General features: G+C 57.5%; 1 protein-coding gene across 1 annotated transcript in view; it reads right to left on the bottom strand.

Annotated features, from left to right (window-relative positions):
* The window catches only part of SEC16A (SEC16 homolog A, endoplasmic reticulum export factor), a 32,482-nt gene extending 22,673 nt beyond the window's left edge, over window positions 1-9,809 (bottom strand). Inside the window, exons 1-5 of the mRNA XM_007947033.1 lie at window positions 6,300-9,809; window positions 4,599-4,720; window positions 1,449-1,546; window positions 1,107-1,233; window positions 447-627 (exon numbers count right to left, since the gene is read on the bottom strand). Of these exons, the coding sequence (XP_007945224.1) occupies window positions 447-627; window positions 1,107-1,233; window positions 1,449-1,546; window positions 4,599-4,720; window positions 6,300-9,809 (4,038 nt within the window). The remainder of the gene's footprint in view (window positions 1-446; window positions 628-1,106; window positions 1,234-1,448; window positions 1,547-4,598; window positions 4,721-6,299) is intronic.
* Between the last annotated feature and the right edge of the window lie 4,500 nt (window positions 9,810-14,309).

The raw sequence follows: 14,309 nt of genomic DNA, 5'->3' as shown, positions 1-14,309 counted from the left end.
CACTCTGTCCTCTAGGGGCGCTGTGGGTCAGAATGGACTCCACGGCAGTGGGTGTGGTTTGGGCTTTGCTTCTGTGAAGACTGACAGCCTGGGAACCCTGTGGTGCAGTTCCACTCTGTCCTCTAGGGGCGCTGTGGGTCAGAATGGACTCCAGGCAGGGGGTTGGCTGGGTTTCAATAGTAAGAAAATTGTGCCCTGAACAGAACTGGTTCCACACATCACCATCTCAAAAAGTTCTCTTAATTAAGCTTTGCCAACACCTTGCTTAGAGCCATCGGTGAGAGCCTGCTTGTGGCCGTCCACCTGTGCTGACCACAGCCTGAGTGACCTGAGTCTCACTTCAGGGGCACGACAGCTCTGAGGGGGGAGGCGTGCGTGCCGGCAGGGGCACTTCAGGGGCACGACAGCTCTGGGGGGGAGGCGTGCGTGCCGGCAGGGGCACCCACCTGCTGTGAGCGCGAGCTGATGCTGCTGCGGCCGCTGCACGTGCTCTGCCCCGAGTGCTTACTGTGGACGCTGCGCCTGTCCCCCTCGTCCCCATATGGGTCTCGGTGCAGCTCTGGGTCCTCCTCAAAGCTTGATGTGAAGCGGGGGTCATACCTCCAGGGGTCGCTGTCCCGCTCAGGTCTAGAGGTGGCATGGGACAGCAACAGAGACCGAGGTGTGGGTGTAGCCTGGGGCAGCAACCCTTGCTGCCTTCTAGTGCCCCCACCCTCCAGCATCAGGACATCAACCACGAAAACCACCCCCGCCAGAGGGAAGGTGGACACATGTCCAAGTCCTAGGATGTCAGGCCTGAGGGCCAGACTCCTGGGATGCACCACCTCAGAGAAACAAGTGGTAGTTTCCTTCCGTGGTGGCCTCATCCCTGGACGAGCTAGCACTCCCAGCTCCCCTCGACAGCCCAGGTGGGGCCCGTTCACCGTTCCTCTCTCAGAGGCTGACCAGCACCAGGGAACTGCTCTCAGGCCCCGGGACAGTGGCAGCTCTTTGGCGCGTCACCGAGACAGAAGACGGAGAAGCACCTCTGCTCTCCTGCAAATCTCACCCAGGGCCCAAATCACCAAGGCGGCCCTGTGTGCACACAGCCCTTTCAAGCCACCAACCTGTCACTGTACGTGTATGGCTCTTTTCGGTACGGGTTGTACTCGGCATCGTACCAGCACCTCTGGCCATAGGAATGGGCATTCCTGATTGGAGAGCCATAGTGGTAACCATCCCAGTGGCCTGGGTCTACACGCAAAGGGTTAACTGGTTAGTATGACAACACACAAAAGAAATGTGCCTTGGTGCCCCATAAAGACGCTGTACCACCCTGGGACTTAGGAAGCCTTCAAAGACTCGCAGAGGAGCCAAAGTCCCTGCAGAAGGCTGACAGGCCACTGGGGGTGAGCGCCACGGCCCCAGGGGCTGGGACTGCATGGCGGCTAGCCGCTGACCCGACCTACCTCCGTAGTCACACTGGTTGGAGTAGTAGCTTGCATAGTAGTCACTCCGACTGCTCCACCCGCCTTTGGAGCTATAGTATCCTTCAGGGTAACCCTGCCTGAAACACACACCGGGCCGTGAACCGACACCAGGGACCAGCAAGACGCCAATCCCAGAGACAAGCAGCACTCGCCTGCCCGTAGGGGCGGGGCATCTACCAGAAGGTCCGAGAGGGCAGCGACAGGACGAGACAAGGTGCCGCTGCCCCCAGGAGTGCCCTGGAGCTGTGCCCAAGGTGACGACGTCTCTGCACCCCCAGGGCTACACTCAAAGCAGGCAGGCTGCCACCCCCCCCCACAGGGCCACATGTGCCTGGTGGGCAACACAGCTGGCAGGCCTACCTCTGCATCCGGGATCAAAGCAGGGGGGGAAAGTGGCTAACAAGCCGCTGGAGGTGGAGCTCCACTGAGAGGACCGAGAGCTTCAGCCCATGGGCCCAGAAATGCTAGGCCCAGCATGGCCCTGGGCACCACAGACCCCATCCTCAATTTACCCAAGATTCAGTGGACAAAATGGGACTTTTCTCGCACCCCCTCCAGCAGTCACAGAGTCACGCCCTGAGGCTCCAGCCCGCCAGGCCCTTCTAGCCTCGCTGCATCTGCAGAGTGCGTCCATCTGCGTCTGGCTGCTGCTGGGCTCTGGCAAACACCCCAACACAGTGCAAACCTAGAACTGCAGCCCACCGCCAGCCGAGGGCAATTTCATCAACCTCTTCCCGTCAGGAAAGGGCCATTCATGCAAACAAGCTACACTACCCCATGCAGCTTCCACACCTGACCGCACCAGGTGCAGAAAGAGGCCAGCAGAGAATGTGGCGGTGAGACAGACCCACATGCACACGCATGTATGTGTCCCCCCACCTGCCCACCCAGAAAGATTCCTAGGATGGTGCACACACTCAGAACACAGCTGAGCGGGGAGGAGAGGCCTCGGACACGCCAGAATCACTCCCCCGTAACCTGACCACTACTGCTAAGATGGCCTCACACCATCAAGGTGCCAGCTCTGGTCTTCCGAGAGCAGCTCCTACGGTCACCTGTGGGTTGGCAGGTGGCGAGAAAACAGGAATGGCCAGCAGAGCCTCTGAGCTCTGCCCTCCTGCCCTCAGGACGTGAAAATGCTTCTGCCCACCACCCTTGCCATCTGTTCTGAACCTGATGCCAAGTGTCACCTCAAGCCCACGTCCCAGGGACTCACGACCCACGACCCAGAGATGGGCAGAAGCTGAGACGCCACTACTTTCTCACACTGAGAGCTTCTTGAGAGGGAAAAGCCTGCCAGTATGGCACGTGTCCCAACATTCGTCACACGCTGTTCAGCCTGTCCCCTAAGCAGGGTACACTGTGGCCAGCCATGTGCACAAGGGTGTGGAATACACAGAGCCTCCTGCCGTCAGCTCAGCGTGAGGAGCACAGCTTCTGAAGCAACGTGCACGCGCACAGCTCTCAGGACCAGCACTCTCTGTGAGTGCGTTGAGGGAGCAACCCCACACGTGAGGCGCACACCAGCCCCTCCCCTGGACAGAGTGACTACAGGTGACGGCTGGCAGAGACAAACCCAGCTGAGGGCAGCCACATAGCTGCTACTTCATCTCGACTCCAGCAACTCCTTGGAGTGGCACCAAAACCAGAAACAGGCTCTTAGCTCAAGGAGGGCCCGAAAGGCTGACCTGCTCAAAAGGTGCTCGACTCAATGCACATCAACGGCTGTGTTAAAGCCCTTCCCAGCTGCACAACACAGGTGGGCACGGTGAGTGTCAACGAGCGTGGCGGACAAGTCTGTCCACCTCTGTTCAGAGAACAAGGGCAGCAGGGCAGCCCACATGGGTGCCAGGTCACTGGGAGCCAGGCCAGGGGTGGGCTGACTGTCCACAGCAGTGCATAGGGGGTCCATTGAAAAACTAAACTTGTCCCACTGACGAGTGAAAAGCTGGGAAGAGGCTTGACTACTATACACAGTCCCCAACTTATAACATCCTTGAGTTACAATGAACTGCACTTGTGACCGTCAGTGTATCTGGAACTCTGCATCTCCCTGGGAGGAAGTCACGGGAAAACGCATGCAGGTGACGTGGAAAACATCAGAGTTAATGGGAACACACTTCAAGCATTTGGTCAGGACAAGATGATGGATGAGATCGGGGGGACACTGTCCACATGGCAAGGCGGCCGCCTTCAGCGACTGCTGTCACTGCCACGATGCAGATCTGAAGCAGGGAGCTGACAGGTCAAGACCAAACGCATTTTGAAGAGGAAAGATGCTGAGGAGTAACAAGGAAGAGGAAGGAGGGAAGCTGTCGAAAACCCTTACGTGGAAGCACTGGCTGGAGCTTTTTCTGAGCTCAGTCAGAGGCTTGAGCTGCTTCCAAACCTGAACCTGAACCGGCCACTGGGTTAACGCTGACAGGCAGATTCAAGGGGCAGTGAGATGTGACCATAGAACAGATGAAGAACAAAAGACAAGGACCATACAGATGCCGCTCATTGAATTCCTGACTAAAAACGCCATTCCCACTCCCAGGGATAATCCAGAACATTCCACATGTGGCGTTACTACTGAGCTGACGAACCACCAATGTCATCCAACATCGCTGGAAGTGTTCACGATTTATGTTTCCTATGTTATTTATGTATGTACCAAAACGTAGCCCTAAGCTTATATGCAGTGTTTCCCCATCCCTAAAGACAAGTGTTTCCCCCTTCCTCAAAGACAAAGATCGTGTTGATAAAAAGATGCTGATAACAAAAGGCGGTGATCAGGTGATCATGGTGATTAGATGTTTCCTCATGTTATTTGTGTATGTACCAAAATGTAGCTTTAAGCTTATACAAGGTTCCCATCCCTGAAGACAAAGATCCCATCCCATTGATAAAGATACTGACAAAAGGCGGTGATAGTCAGAAACAAAGAATACAATTCAGGAAAAGAAAAGCAATAATGATCAAATAAAAACAAAAAACCCAGGTATTCAGCATACTTTAGAAGTGACTTACTTAAGCTGGACACTCCCTTCACTTTACAAAGAGCACTCTGAGGTCCCCAAGGCCCCGCCCGCCACCCAGCAACACACGCATCTCTTGGGAGAGACCCTCGAGGCATGCAGCTCTAACCTGGGTGCTGGCCGGTCAGAGCAGTGGCTGGCTCTTGAGCTGGGCCGCTCAGGCTCGGGGCAGCGGTAGTCAGTATAGGCAGATGGGGTGCTGTCGTAGGGCCTGTATAAGCTGTAGGAGTCCTGTCAGGAAAAGGTTAGTGAGCATCCAATTCACACACAAAACACACTGGGGCAGAGACCCCTCCCCAAAGCCAGACAGACTGGCCCTAACTAAAACACAACCCTGGCGTGTGAGGCACCCCAAGGCCAGGCAGGTGGCAGGACTGCCCTCAAGCTGCCTGCAGAGGGCCAGCAGGCCACACCCGGAGCCCTGCAGTTTCACAGGGATGACCTCACGGTTCCTGTGTTTCTTAACATGCAGGTCTTGCCTGAGGACAAAGGGTCTGGAGTTCCGCCCAAACAGGCCCTAAGCCCCTCAACGAGAGAATCCCAGGCACATGCTCATTGCCATCACATGCTCATCAGCCACCTCAACTGGCTGGAGGCGCAGTCCGAGCACAGGCCGAGGTCTGAGGACCGGAGTGGTGACCCTTCCTGTCCAAAGGCTCAGCCTGTGACTACCTGAGTGTGAAACTGAGGCAATGTGCACCTGCTCCTGACCGCTACCAGGGATGCCCGTGAGAGGGACACAAGGCAGAGCCGAGTAAGGACACAGGGTGAGGGGCTCTCCCTGCAGGGCCCGCCACCTGTGGTCACATAATTGCTCCTCTTATGGAATGAGAACCCACAGGGGCTTCTTTCAGAACTCAGACCACAGGGAGCTTGAGCGTGAGCTGCGTAGCTGCTCCCACGCACACAGCTGAAGGCATCCAAGAGGCCCCTCAAGAGCAAGGCCGGTCCTCCAGCACCGCAGCAGACAGTTTCACAGCCCAGCCTACAAGGGACCTGCTTCCCGGGCCGACTGGACTGCAACGCTTTCTGGCACCTTCGGGTACAGCCTGCTGAGTCTTCCTGCATCTAGGCAGCCATGTGACAGACTGTGGGTTTCAGCCTTTGCGCCACATAGGTGACACTGGATGGAGACTGATATGTGGTAATGAAAGACGGACAATAAACATGTCGCCTGGACCAACGTTCTCAAGGCTGTGCGGCTAAGGACAGCGTTTTCACAGTGTCCCTGCACTCGTGTCCTGCAACGACAGCACCGGGCATCCTCTCCCCTCTGCTCTACGGAGAAGCCTGCGGAACCGACTTTCTCTCAGCTGCCTCCGCTGGACAGCACTTCAGAAAAAAAGCACAACTTTCCTCTCCAGACACTCTTCTGAAGAAGGGGCTGAAGCAGGCACAGGGGACACTGCTGTTTCCTGCACTGGCTGTTGACCACCAATGCTGCCAAGGCTACGCCTGTCCACACGCTGCACCAGAGCCTGCTCCTGCAGGGTGAGCCAGGGGCCACAGGCAACAGGGCATTTGCTTCGCCATATTAAGCTGGGAGATGCTAGGTTAAGGAGGTCAGCAACTGTGTCTGTGACCTGCAATGCTGGAGGGCATGGTGTACCTCCCAGGATGGTATGCACTCAGCAGTGCAGTTTTCATGAACCACTGCGTGGAAACGATCTTTGGAAAGGATGGGCCAGAGGACCAGGGGCTGATTCCAAATTAACCAAACACACCATTACCAAAAAGCACCCACGAGAAAGAACCCCACTGTCGAGAGCCAAGAGCTACATGGGTTAGGACGCAGGAAGGCTCCACCCACCTGGTAGTAGAAGGGTGCCGTCCCGGGCTCTGGCGGGTATGGCGAGTGGTACTGGGTAGGGTACCCGTCGTAGAAGGACCTATAATAGTAGTAGGATGGCAGGTCCGGAGGTGGCGGAGGCAGCCACTGTGGCTCCGACCGCCCAGCTGCCTGGCTCAAGCTGCTTGAGGTGACGGATGCACCGGAGGACCCAGGTGGCCAAGGCAGCACCTGCTGGCCTGTGTCTGCCAGAGCTGGGCTTGTTGATGGCTGGGTGGAGCTGTGGGCCTGGCCTGGTACCGGTGGGCTTTCTGGGCTGGAAGATTCTGGCAATGCTGATCTGGGCAGCGTTGGTCCCACAACCTGTTGCTGTGGAGGCCCTGACTCTGGCTGGGCTCTCTCTGGGCCCTTCTGGTCCTGGGCTGCTCTTGTCACCAGTGGCTGGATATCGTCTGGGTTATGAGTCCCAGGCCCAGGCTGTCTGGGGTGGCTGGCGACAGTCTGCTGAGTGGTAGCTGGGCTGTCAGAACGGGAGGGACTACATACTCTCACAGGATTTCCCACAGTCCTGTTAAAGGTAAAGTCTAGGGCTCCAGAAGTTTCTTCCCGGCTGCTGTTCCCTATGGGGCTGCCAGCAAAAGCAGGAGGCGCACTCTCCGCATCACGGCTGCTTTGGCTTTCAGAAGCCATGTTCGCTGGGACTGGATAGGGCAGTGGTTGGACCAGCACAGCGGCCGGCTGACCGGCAACCATGTCAGCAGCAGAACCTGGAAAACCACCCTGGACGAGACTGGTGGGGGCAGGCAGGCTGACTGGGGCACCAGGTGGAAGCCCCAACACGGAAGCACTTTCTCCAGACTCACCACAGGGAGCCCCGCTGCCAAGAGGGTCCCTCTGGGGCGGATCCTTGTCATTACGACTCGACAAGGACACAGGAAAATTAATGGGCTGAGCCAGATTACAGCTCTGATCAGGCTGGGTGACCAGGAGCGGCTGGCTGGGCAGGGACTCCGTGGGCGGTGAGGAGAGCAAACTGGCATAGCCGGAATTTGCCTGAGGCTGGACAGCCTCCTCCTCTCCTATCTTGGGAGGATTCTCGAGGTTTTCAGACACACCAATACTGTCTCGGTTGGGCAGGGGGGACACAGAGGCCAGCTTGTGTGGCTGCTGCCCACAGACACCCTCATCAGGGGGCTGGATCACTTCTGAAGCCTGAGGTTTAGCAGGGACACAGAGCGCAGGGGCAGCCGGGGCCAGGAGGACACTGCTCCCAAAGTCTGGAAGTTCGCTCTGTGCCCACAAGGTGGTAGCTGGGCTCTCGCACTTCACAGCCCCCTGAGCCCTGGTCGAAGGCCTTTTCTCAGGTGTCGGGAGCCTGGTTTCTGATGGTGGCCTCCCGGCGTGTGAAAGCACATGGCTAGTTTCTGCAGCACTCAGGGGCACTGGACAAGTCGGGGGCGTGAAGAGGGTCTCCATGTTGTCAGGAGGCTGCTCCAGGTTGCCAGGGGAGGCATCAGGCAGGGTGGCTGCTGGTCGCCGCTTCTTCTGGCAGGCACGGCCGCCCCCTACTTCACCCACTACGTTGGCGCGATCTGCCTCAACCGGCTTCACCCCAATAAAGTGAGATTTCACTGGCTCAAAACAGCTGTTTGCACTTGTCTGAAATACCCCCGTGGGCTTCGGGGGACTTGGGGTTGAGGGCTGGGAGAGACCGTGACGGTAATTCTGGCTTGCAGGGGTCTCTTCAGTCTCACCTCCCACTGGAGAAGAATCAATCTGTTCAAAGAAGCTTCCTGAGGCTTCTTCCTCAACCTTTCCCACTTCCTGCTGAATAAAAGTGCCCGCCATTTCTTGGGGCCGGCCCGAGCTTGGAAGGCACCGGTGACCTTTGCCACTGTAGCTGGATGATACGCTGTCCGGTGGCCCAGGACGCAAGGGCACATCAGGGGCCTCCAGGTTTGGTCCCCCACCCCCTGCATGGCTCACAACACCCTGTCGGGGAGCAGACGGCCCGGGCAGGGCTCCATACCGGAACAGGTCACCCGGGGAGGAAGGATTCAAAGCCAGGGGCTCACTCGGCAGAACTTCTTGGTTCTGGGCAAATTCCAGGTCCTCGACATTCTCACACTGTGAGCTGAGGGCGCCGTGTGTCCCCGTTCCTGCTGCGTCACCCCACATACTGACAGCTGTGTTCCCAGGGGTCGGCTGATCATGCTGGCTGCCTGCAGACTGAGAAAAACTGGGCTGTGAATCCCCTCCCAGTTGTGCAGTCTTGCCACTGGGACCCTGGAGGGAGGCTTGATGAAGGCCACCTGTGGCCATGTGTGCAGGAGGAAGTGGGTGGCCAAGGCCGGGGCCGAAGCCATCAAAGGCCGCTGGCCCCCCAGAGCCTGCCCTCTCTGCGCTAAGGTTCTCCTCGTTGTCTGCCTCCCCACCGTGGAGGAATACGGGGTGGACTCTGGAGCCAGCTTCCGGCAGGGTCCACACAACCCCTGTCCCCAGGGGGTAGTGCAGGTGGTGGTCAGTGCCGTTTCCCTGAGCAGGGGAGCTAGCAAGAGCAGGGTCTGGTCCGAGCTCTTTACCGCCCCCCGGATTCTGCCTCAACTCCTGGCTCGCCCGAGCCAGACCCACTCTGGGGTTCTGCCTGAATGTGTTCTCGGGATCCAGGTGACTCGTGGAGTGGCTTCCACCCTGCAGACAGGCCATGTCGCTCCTCTCATCCCCAGCCAAGGATCCTGGTACAGGAGTGACGGCGTTGTGCTGCTGCCCACGCCCAGGCCCCTGGTGCCCGCGGGGTGGGGGGGGAAAGTGGGGCGGGCCAGGAGCCCAGGGCCCTGTGCTGTAGCCAGGTCCTTCTGGGCAGGGGGTGTAGTGCTGGCCCGAGGGCCGCGGGCTCCCTTGGACTGGCACCCACGAACCCGGTGTGTGCAGAGGCGGCCGAGGGAACAAGGACGCAGCAGGCAGCGCAGCACCGTCAGGGGGTTTCTGCCTGCTGAGGGGTCTGGCAGGCCCAGGCGCTGTCCCAGAAGGACCATCAGAACCCACTCCTGGAAGATACTGAGGATTCGGCGGGCTCGGAATGTCAGGAGGTAGGCTAGGTCCCATCTCTGCGCTCCTGCTCGCCTCAGGCCCAGGAAGCACCGCAGGGGTCAACCCACCGGAGAACACGCCGGCATCTACTTCAGGCTGCGGGATGGGGCCCAGCACAGGCTCGTGTGGTCCTTGAAAAGGGTCCCCAGCACTTGTGTGAGGTGGAGGCAGAGTGGGGTGCTGAGAAAACGCCGGGGGGGCGGAGCCTTGCATGACGGGCAAGCTGTTTCTGGGCAAGTTGTCCAGGGGTGGATCCTGGGCCACCTGCCTACTAAAAGCAAAAGGGTCCGTCACTGGCTGCAAAGGGCACGTCACAGGAGCCGCCGGCACGCTGCTGGGCACCCTTCTGTACGGGCTGCTTGACCAAAGCACGTTCCTCCGGTTCCCCATGGGAGGGGGCCCCAAGAGTCCCGACGGGGCTGCCTGGGGCGGCGGCTGCATGACTGGACTCCTGTAGAACCAGATGCTGCCGACAGCAAGAGCAGGGTGTCGCTGCTCCTTAATCGGACCTGAAGAAAAAGAACAAATTAGCCCAAAACCTCCACGTTCAAACGTCTAGCTGCAACCAAGAAAACTAAGAAAAAAGAAACAACGGAAAACAATTTCGAGTCATTTAACTGCCGAGGGACTGCGCCATCCACGGAGCTGCTCCAACCCCTGCAGAGCGCCTGGTCCTGGGGCTGCCCGTGGGCACTGGGCAGGGGCCTGAGGTGGGCAGCCCAGAGCCAGCTACTGACTCTGGACAATCGACCCCTTAACACCTGATGGGACGCCCACCACCTGCGGAATGCCCTCCCCAAATCGGAGTACCTGGCCACTCACCGCCAGGTGACACAGTTCCTGCCCATTGTTCCTAAGTTACTTCCGGCTCCAGAGAGAGCCAACCCTGCTCCCAAGGCAGAAAAACTGCATCCTCACACCTCAACAGCCCACGAGGAAAACAAACGCTTAAAAGTCACTCTCTCCTGCCCTTTAAACAAAGAGCACCATGAAGCCCAGAGCATCAGCAAAGCAACCAACTGAAATAGTTCACCCCAAAGGCCTTTCAGCCACCACACCGTCTCATTCCTTGCACTGTGACAGGCCTCAGGATTGAAAATGCCACCAACAGACTACCTCTGACCATGTAAGGTGACACCTGCCGGAGCAACAGCTAGCTATGCCTGGAATGAAAATCCCAAGCAAACTTAAAATAGCTTTAAAACTCACCAACTGAGTTGATTCAAAATTTCAACAAGCAGAGTGTGTCAACCCACCCCCTCCATACAGAAAAGCCACCACAGTAGGCATTTTGTTGCCGTCTCTAACTCCAACGTAAGCACAGTCCTGAACAGCTAATCTGTACTTTTACGGCACAAGTTTGACGAGCTGTTACCTTTGACAAAACCAGATCCAGTGCCATCTAGTCGATTCCAACTCACAGCGCCCCTACCGGACAGAAGAGAACTGCCCTGCAGGCTTTCTGTAAAGCTTTATGGAAGCAGACTGCCACGTTCCTCCCGTGGAGCAACTGGTAGGTTCAAACCACTGAGCAATTTAACTACTGTGTCGCCAGGGTTCCCTACTGGGTCTGCAGAAAGGCCTTTTCCACCTGCCAGTCCTTTCTCCCTCAGCATCCCTGCAGACAATTCAGTTCAACCAACCCAAGAGAAAAGTCAGTACCCAAGGGGGCAGACAGGGGACAGACTCGGAGCTTAATGCACACACTGCCACAGCCGTCTGTCCTGCTGGCCACGGGAACTCTTTCCAACTGTCTAAGCAAAGATGACATTCAGAAAAGCATTCTTAGTAAAGCTATTTGAAAATGCAAGTCCCCTACCTGGCCTTGTGACTAGATTCCTACATTCCAGTCTGGGATGCCCCAAGCACACCCTGTCTTCTGCTGGCAGAGGACCCCTTCCAACTGACAGCACCTTGAAAGTGACAGGAACTTGACAGGCTGCACTGAGAACAGTGTCCAAGCCTTCCTTTGGTGCTACGTCGTCATTTCAAAATAAAGAGTGTTTACAGCTCGTTTCAGATGCCTGAGAACAGAACAGCCAGGCCAGCCTCCCAGCAGCCACTGCTGGGCACCTGTCCCATCCCCTCCAGCAGACCCTGCCACACCTCCACTGCTGGCCAGGGGCTGCGTTCCTCCCAGCAACACCGCTACCAGGAGCCAGAGAGGCACGCACACCTCCTTGCAACGTCTCAGCAGATGCCTCAGCCTTCCTAAGCCACTCTGATCTCAGGAGACTAGTAGACATGCGTATCCGGTGTCGCCAGGTGTGGGGGCCAGGTAGTGACTCAGTGTGTCACAACTCTCTATCTATAAAAGCAAAGAAGAGCTGGGGGACTTGCCTAAGGGACCTTCTATAAGATCCCATTCACAGCGGACTCTGGACAGCCCTCGGCGCTTCTGCTATCAAACAGGCAAAGCTTCATCAGAACCTCAATGTCACAGTTTGATATGTGACTGTTTCCCTTGCAGAAACTTTCTCAACTCTCCTGGACCAAGAAGCATTCTATAAGCAAACACTATTGCTTAACTGCAAATTTAAGCTCCCAATTGCAAGCGACTTAGCAAGAAGCCAATCCTGATTGGAACAGTCTTGTGTTTTCTTTTGCTCTTTTTTTCTACTCAGCAGGCAAGGAGTGCACCTGCACGGCATCTCTCTCTCTACGGGGAACTCGACTGTGGAGGGCGTCATCCCGTAGCCTCAAGTCATCCAACTTTCAAGGAGGCAGACTGTTCCCATGAGACCCACTGACCCGGAAGAGAAACATTCCCAAGGCCACCTCTTCAAAGGCACTGCCCTGCATCTGTGTCAAGTATCCCCGCACACCTTGTTTCACTATCTTTCTGGGTACTTAACGGCGATAATTAAAATATACATGCACCCACGACTCCTCCTGAGGCCGCTGTCCTCAAACTGTGTGTGTCTAACTCAACAGAAGCACCAAGAAACCCCCTGCCTCCAATGTCCCTCACGGTGACTGTGAGGGATGCTGTCAGACAACCGGACACTCGATGAACATGCAAATACAAAGACACCATAGGCTCCAACTTTTCTAAATTCAGAATGTTGATCAAACACACTCTGAGGGTTTAAAGCAAAAGGATAAATGGAAGTACTGCTAAAAATGACATCAGTCCCAGAGGACACCCTGACGCTCATGAAACAAAGTTCTGGGAAGCAACAAGGACTCATGTGAAAATGTGCACACTCCCCTAAGAAATACTTTCTGTACAGCCTCCAGAATCGCTGGAGTAGCTGCCATGACGATGGGTGAGTCACTGTCTTATCTTGCAAGATACCAGCACCCAGAACCTTAAGAAAGGGCAGAGTTTAAAAACCCAGCAACAATGATCGTAAACAACACCACAGGAGTCGCAGTTGTGGAAGCTCCAGGGATGACTGTCTATGATTTCCTGCCATGGCTTCAAGGTGCTCATCCATGGCTGACAAACACCTCTCTGGCTAACACCTGCATCCTACAGACTTAAACCCTCCAGGAGCAATCAGGCTCTAACTACAAGCCACGTGAAGTGCGTGCAAACGGAAGCAGAAAAGCTGATTTCAAAATGGCTTGGATGTGACAAATGCTCCCCTATCACACTTTCATCACAAGAAGGGCTGGATGATCCACTCACCCCTCCAACCCTTAATCCAAAACACAGGCCCAGACCCCTACCTCTTGCAACATCCTGCTCACCTCGTCCTCAGGTTTTAGCAACAGCGCTGCTTCACGGGTCACTATAACTAAGTGAGAACCTTTCAACCGACCAGGACAAACCTCCTGGCAGCTTTCAGAGCAAAGGAAACACCAGTCAGGTAAATATCCTCAGTGCTCCCACCTTCTGAAAAGTTGGAGGCTTGTTCCCAGGTGTCTGGCTTCCTCTCCAGCGATCCTAACCAACTCTAAGGAGCCGCCACCGGCCACCACTGTGAGCCAGCACTCAACAGTCAAGCTTGACGAGCATTTGCCAAGAACCAGTCATATATTTTAGGTCCACGTCAACCTGTGACGGTGAGTCTGTAAGTCAACAAAGGTGCAGAGGGCGAAAGGCGGAACAACACCTCCCCTAAGCTGGGCACAGATCCCAGGCCATGTCCTGAGCCGGTGGGCGGCTCACGGAGCCCGGGGCCGCGGTCAGGCTCCGGAAGAGCCCCGCGCCGGGCATGGCGCCGCGCTGCGGACGGCCTCCCTGACCCGGCCCAGTCGGCACTCGGCAAATGCCCTCCCCAGAGACAGGGACCGCCCGGGCTCGCCCGAGCCTTCCACTCGGCCGGCCCCTCCGCAGCCTCCCTCGGGCCCGCCGGCCTCCCCTCCTCGGCCTCGCGCTCTTCCGCTCACCAGTGCGGGGCAGACCTGCAGACGCCTCTGCCCACTTCTCGGCCGCCCCGCAACAACCCCGGCGCCGGGAAACCTCTCAGGAGCCGCGGGGGAAAGCCCACCCGGCGGCTGCCACTAGCTCAGGGACAGCAGCCATCTTGGCACATCCGGCTCCGGTCGCCGCGCCGCCGACGTGTCCGGCAGCCGCGTCAGCGCGCCCCGCCCCTCGCCTAGCCCCGCCCCTCAGCCTCACTCTGCCCCGCCCCGACGTCTCCCCGCGGTCTCTCGACCCCGCCTTCGTGCCGTCACGCCCCTTTCACGCCCTCGCTCCGCCCCTCGCCTTCGTCCTAGCCATCATCTTGCACCCCCGCCGTCCCGCCCCTCGCCATTGTCCCGACCCCGCGCATCACCGCCTTGTCTCACACCCTCGCTCCTTCCCCGCCTTCGAGCCTCCTCACTTGGCCCTTCCCCCACCCCTTACCTTCGTCGCTTTTTGTCACGCCTTGCGTCCTCGCTCCGCCTCGCCCCCGTGGCCTTTGTCCAGCCCCTCATCTTCGTCCCTTGCCGTCGTCCCGCCCCGCGGCCGCTGCTCCCTAGCCACTGCTCCCGGCCTTGTCCCGCTCC

This window comes from Orycteropus afer, unplaced genomic scaffold (genome assembly GCF_000298275.1).
Source record: "Orycteropus afer afer isolate SDZICR_OR568_19922 unplaced genomic scaffold, OryAfe1.0 scaffold00174, whole genome shotgun sequence".
Taxonomy (NCBI): Eukaryota; Metazoa; Chordata; class Mammalia; order Tubulidentata; family Orycteropodidae; genus Orycteropus; species Orycteropus afer.
The sequence above is the reverse complement of the archived record's forward strand: the minus strand, read 5'-3'. Positions and strand labels throughout refer to the sequence as shown.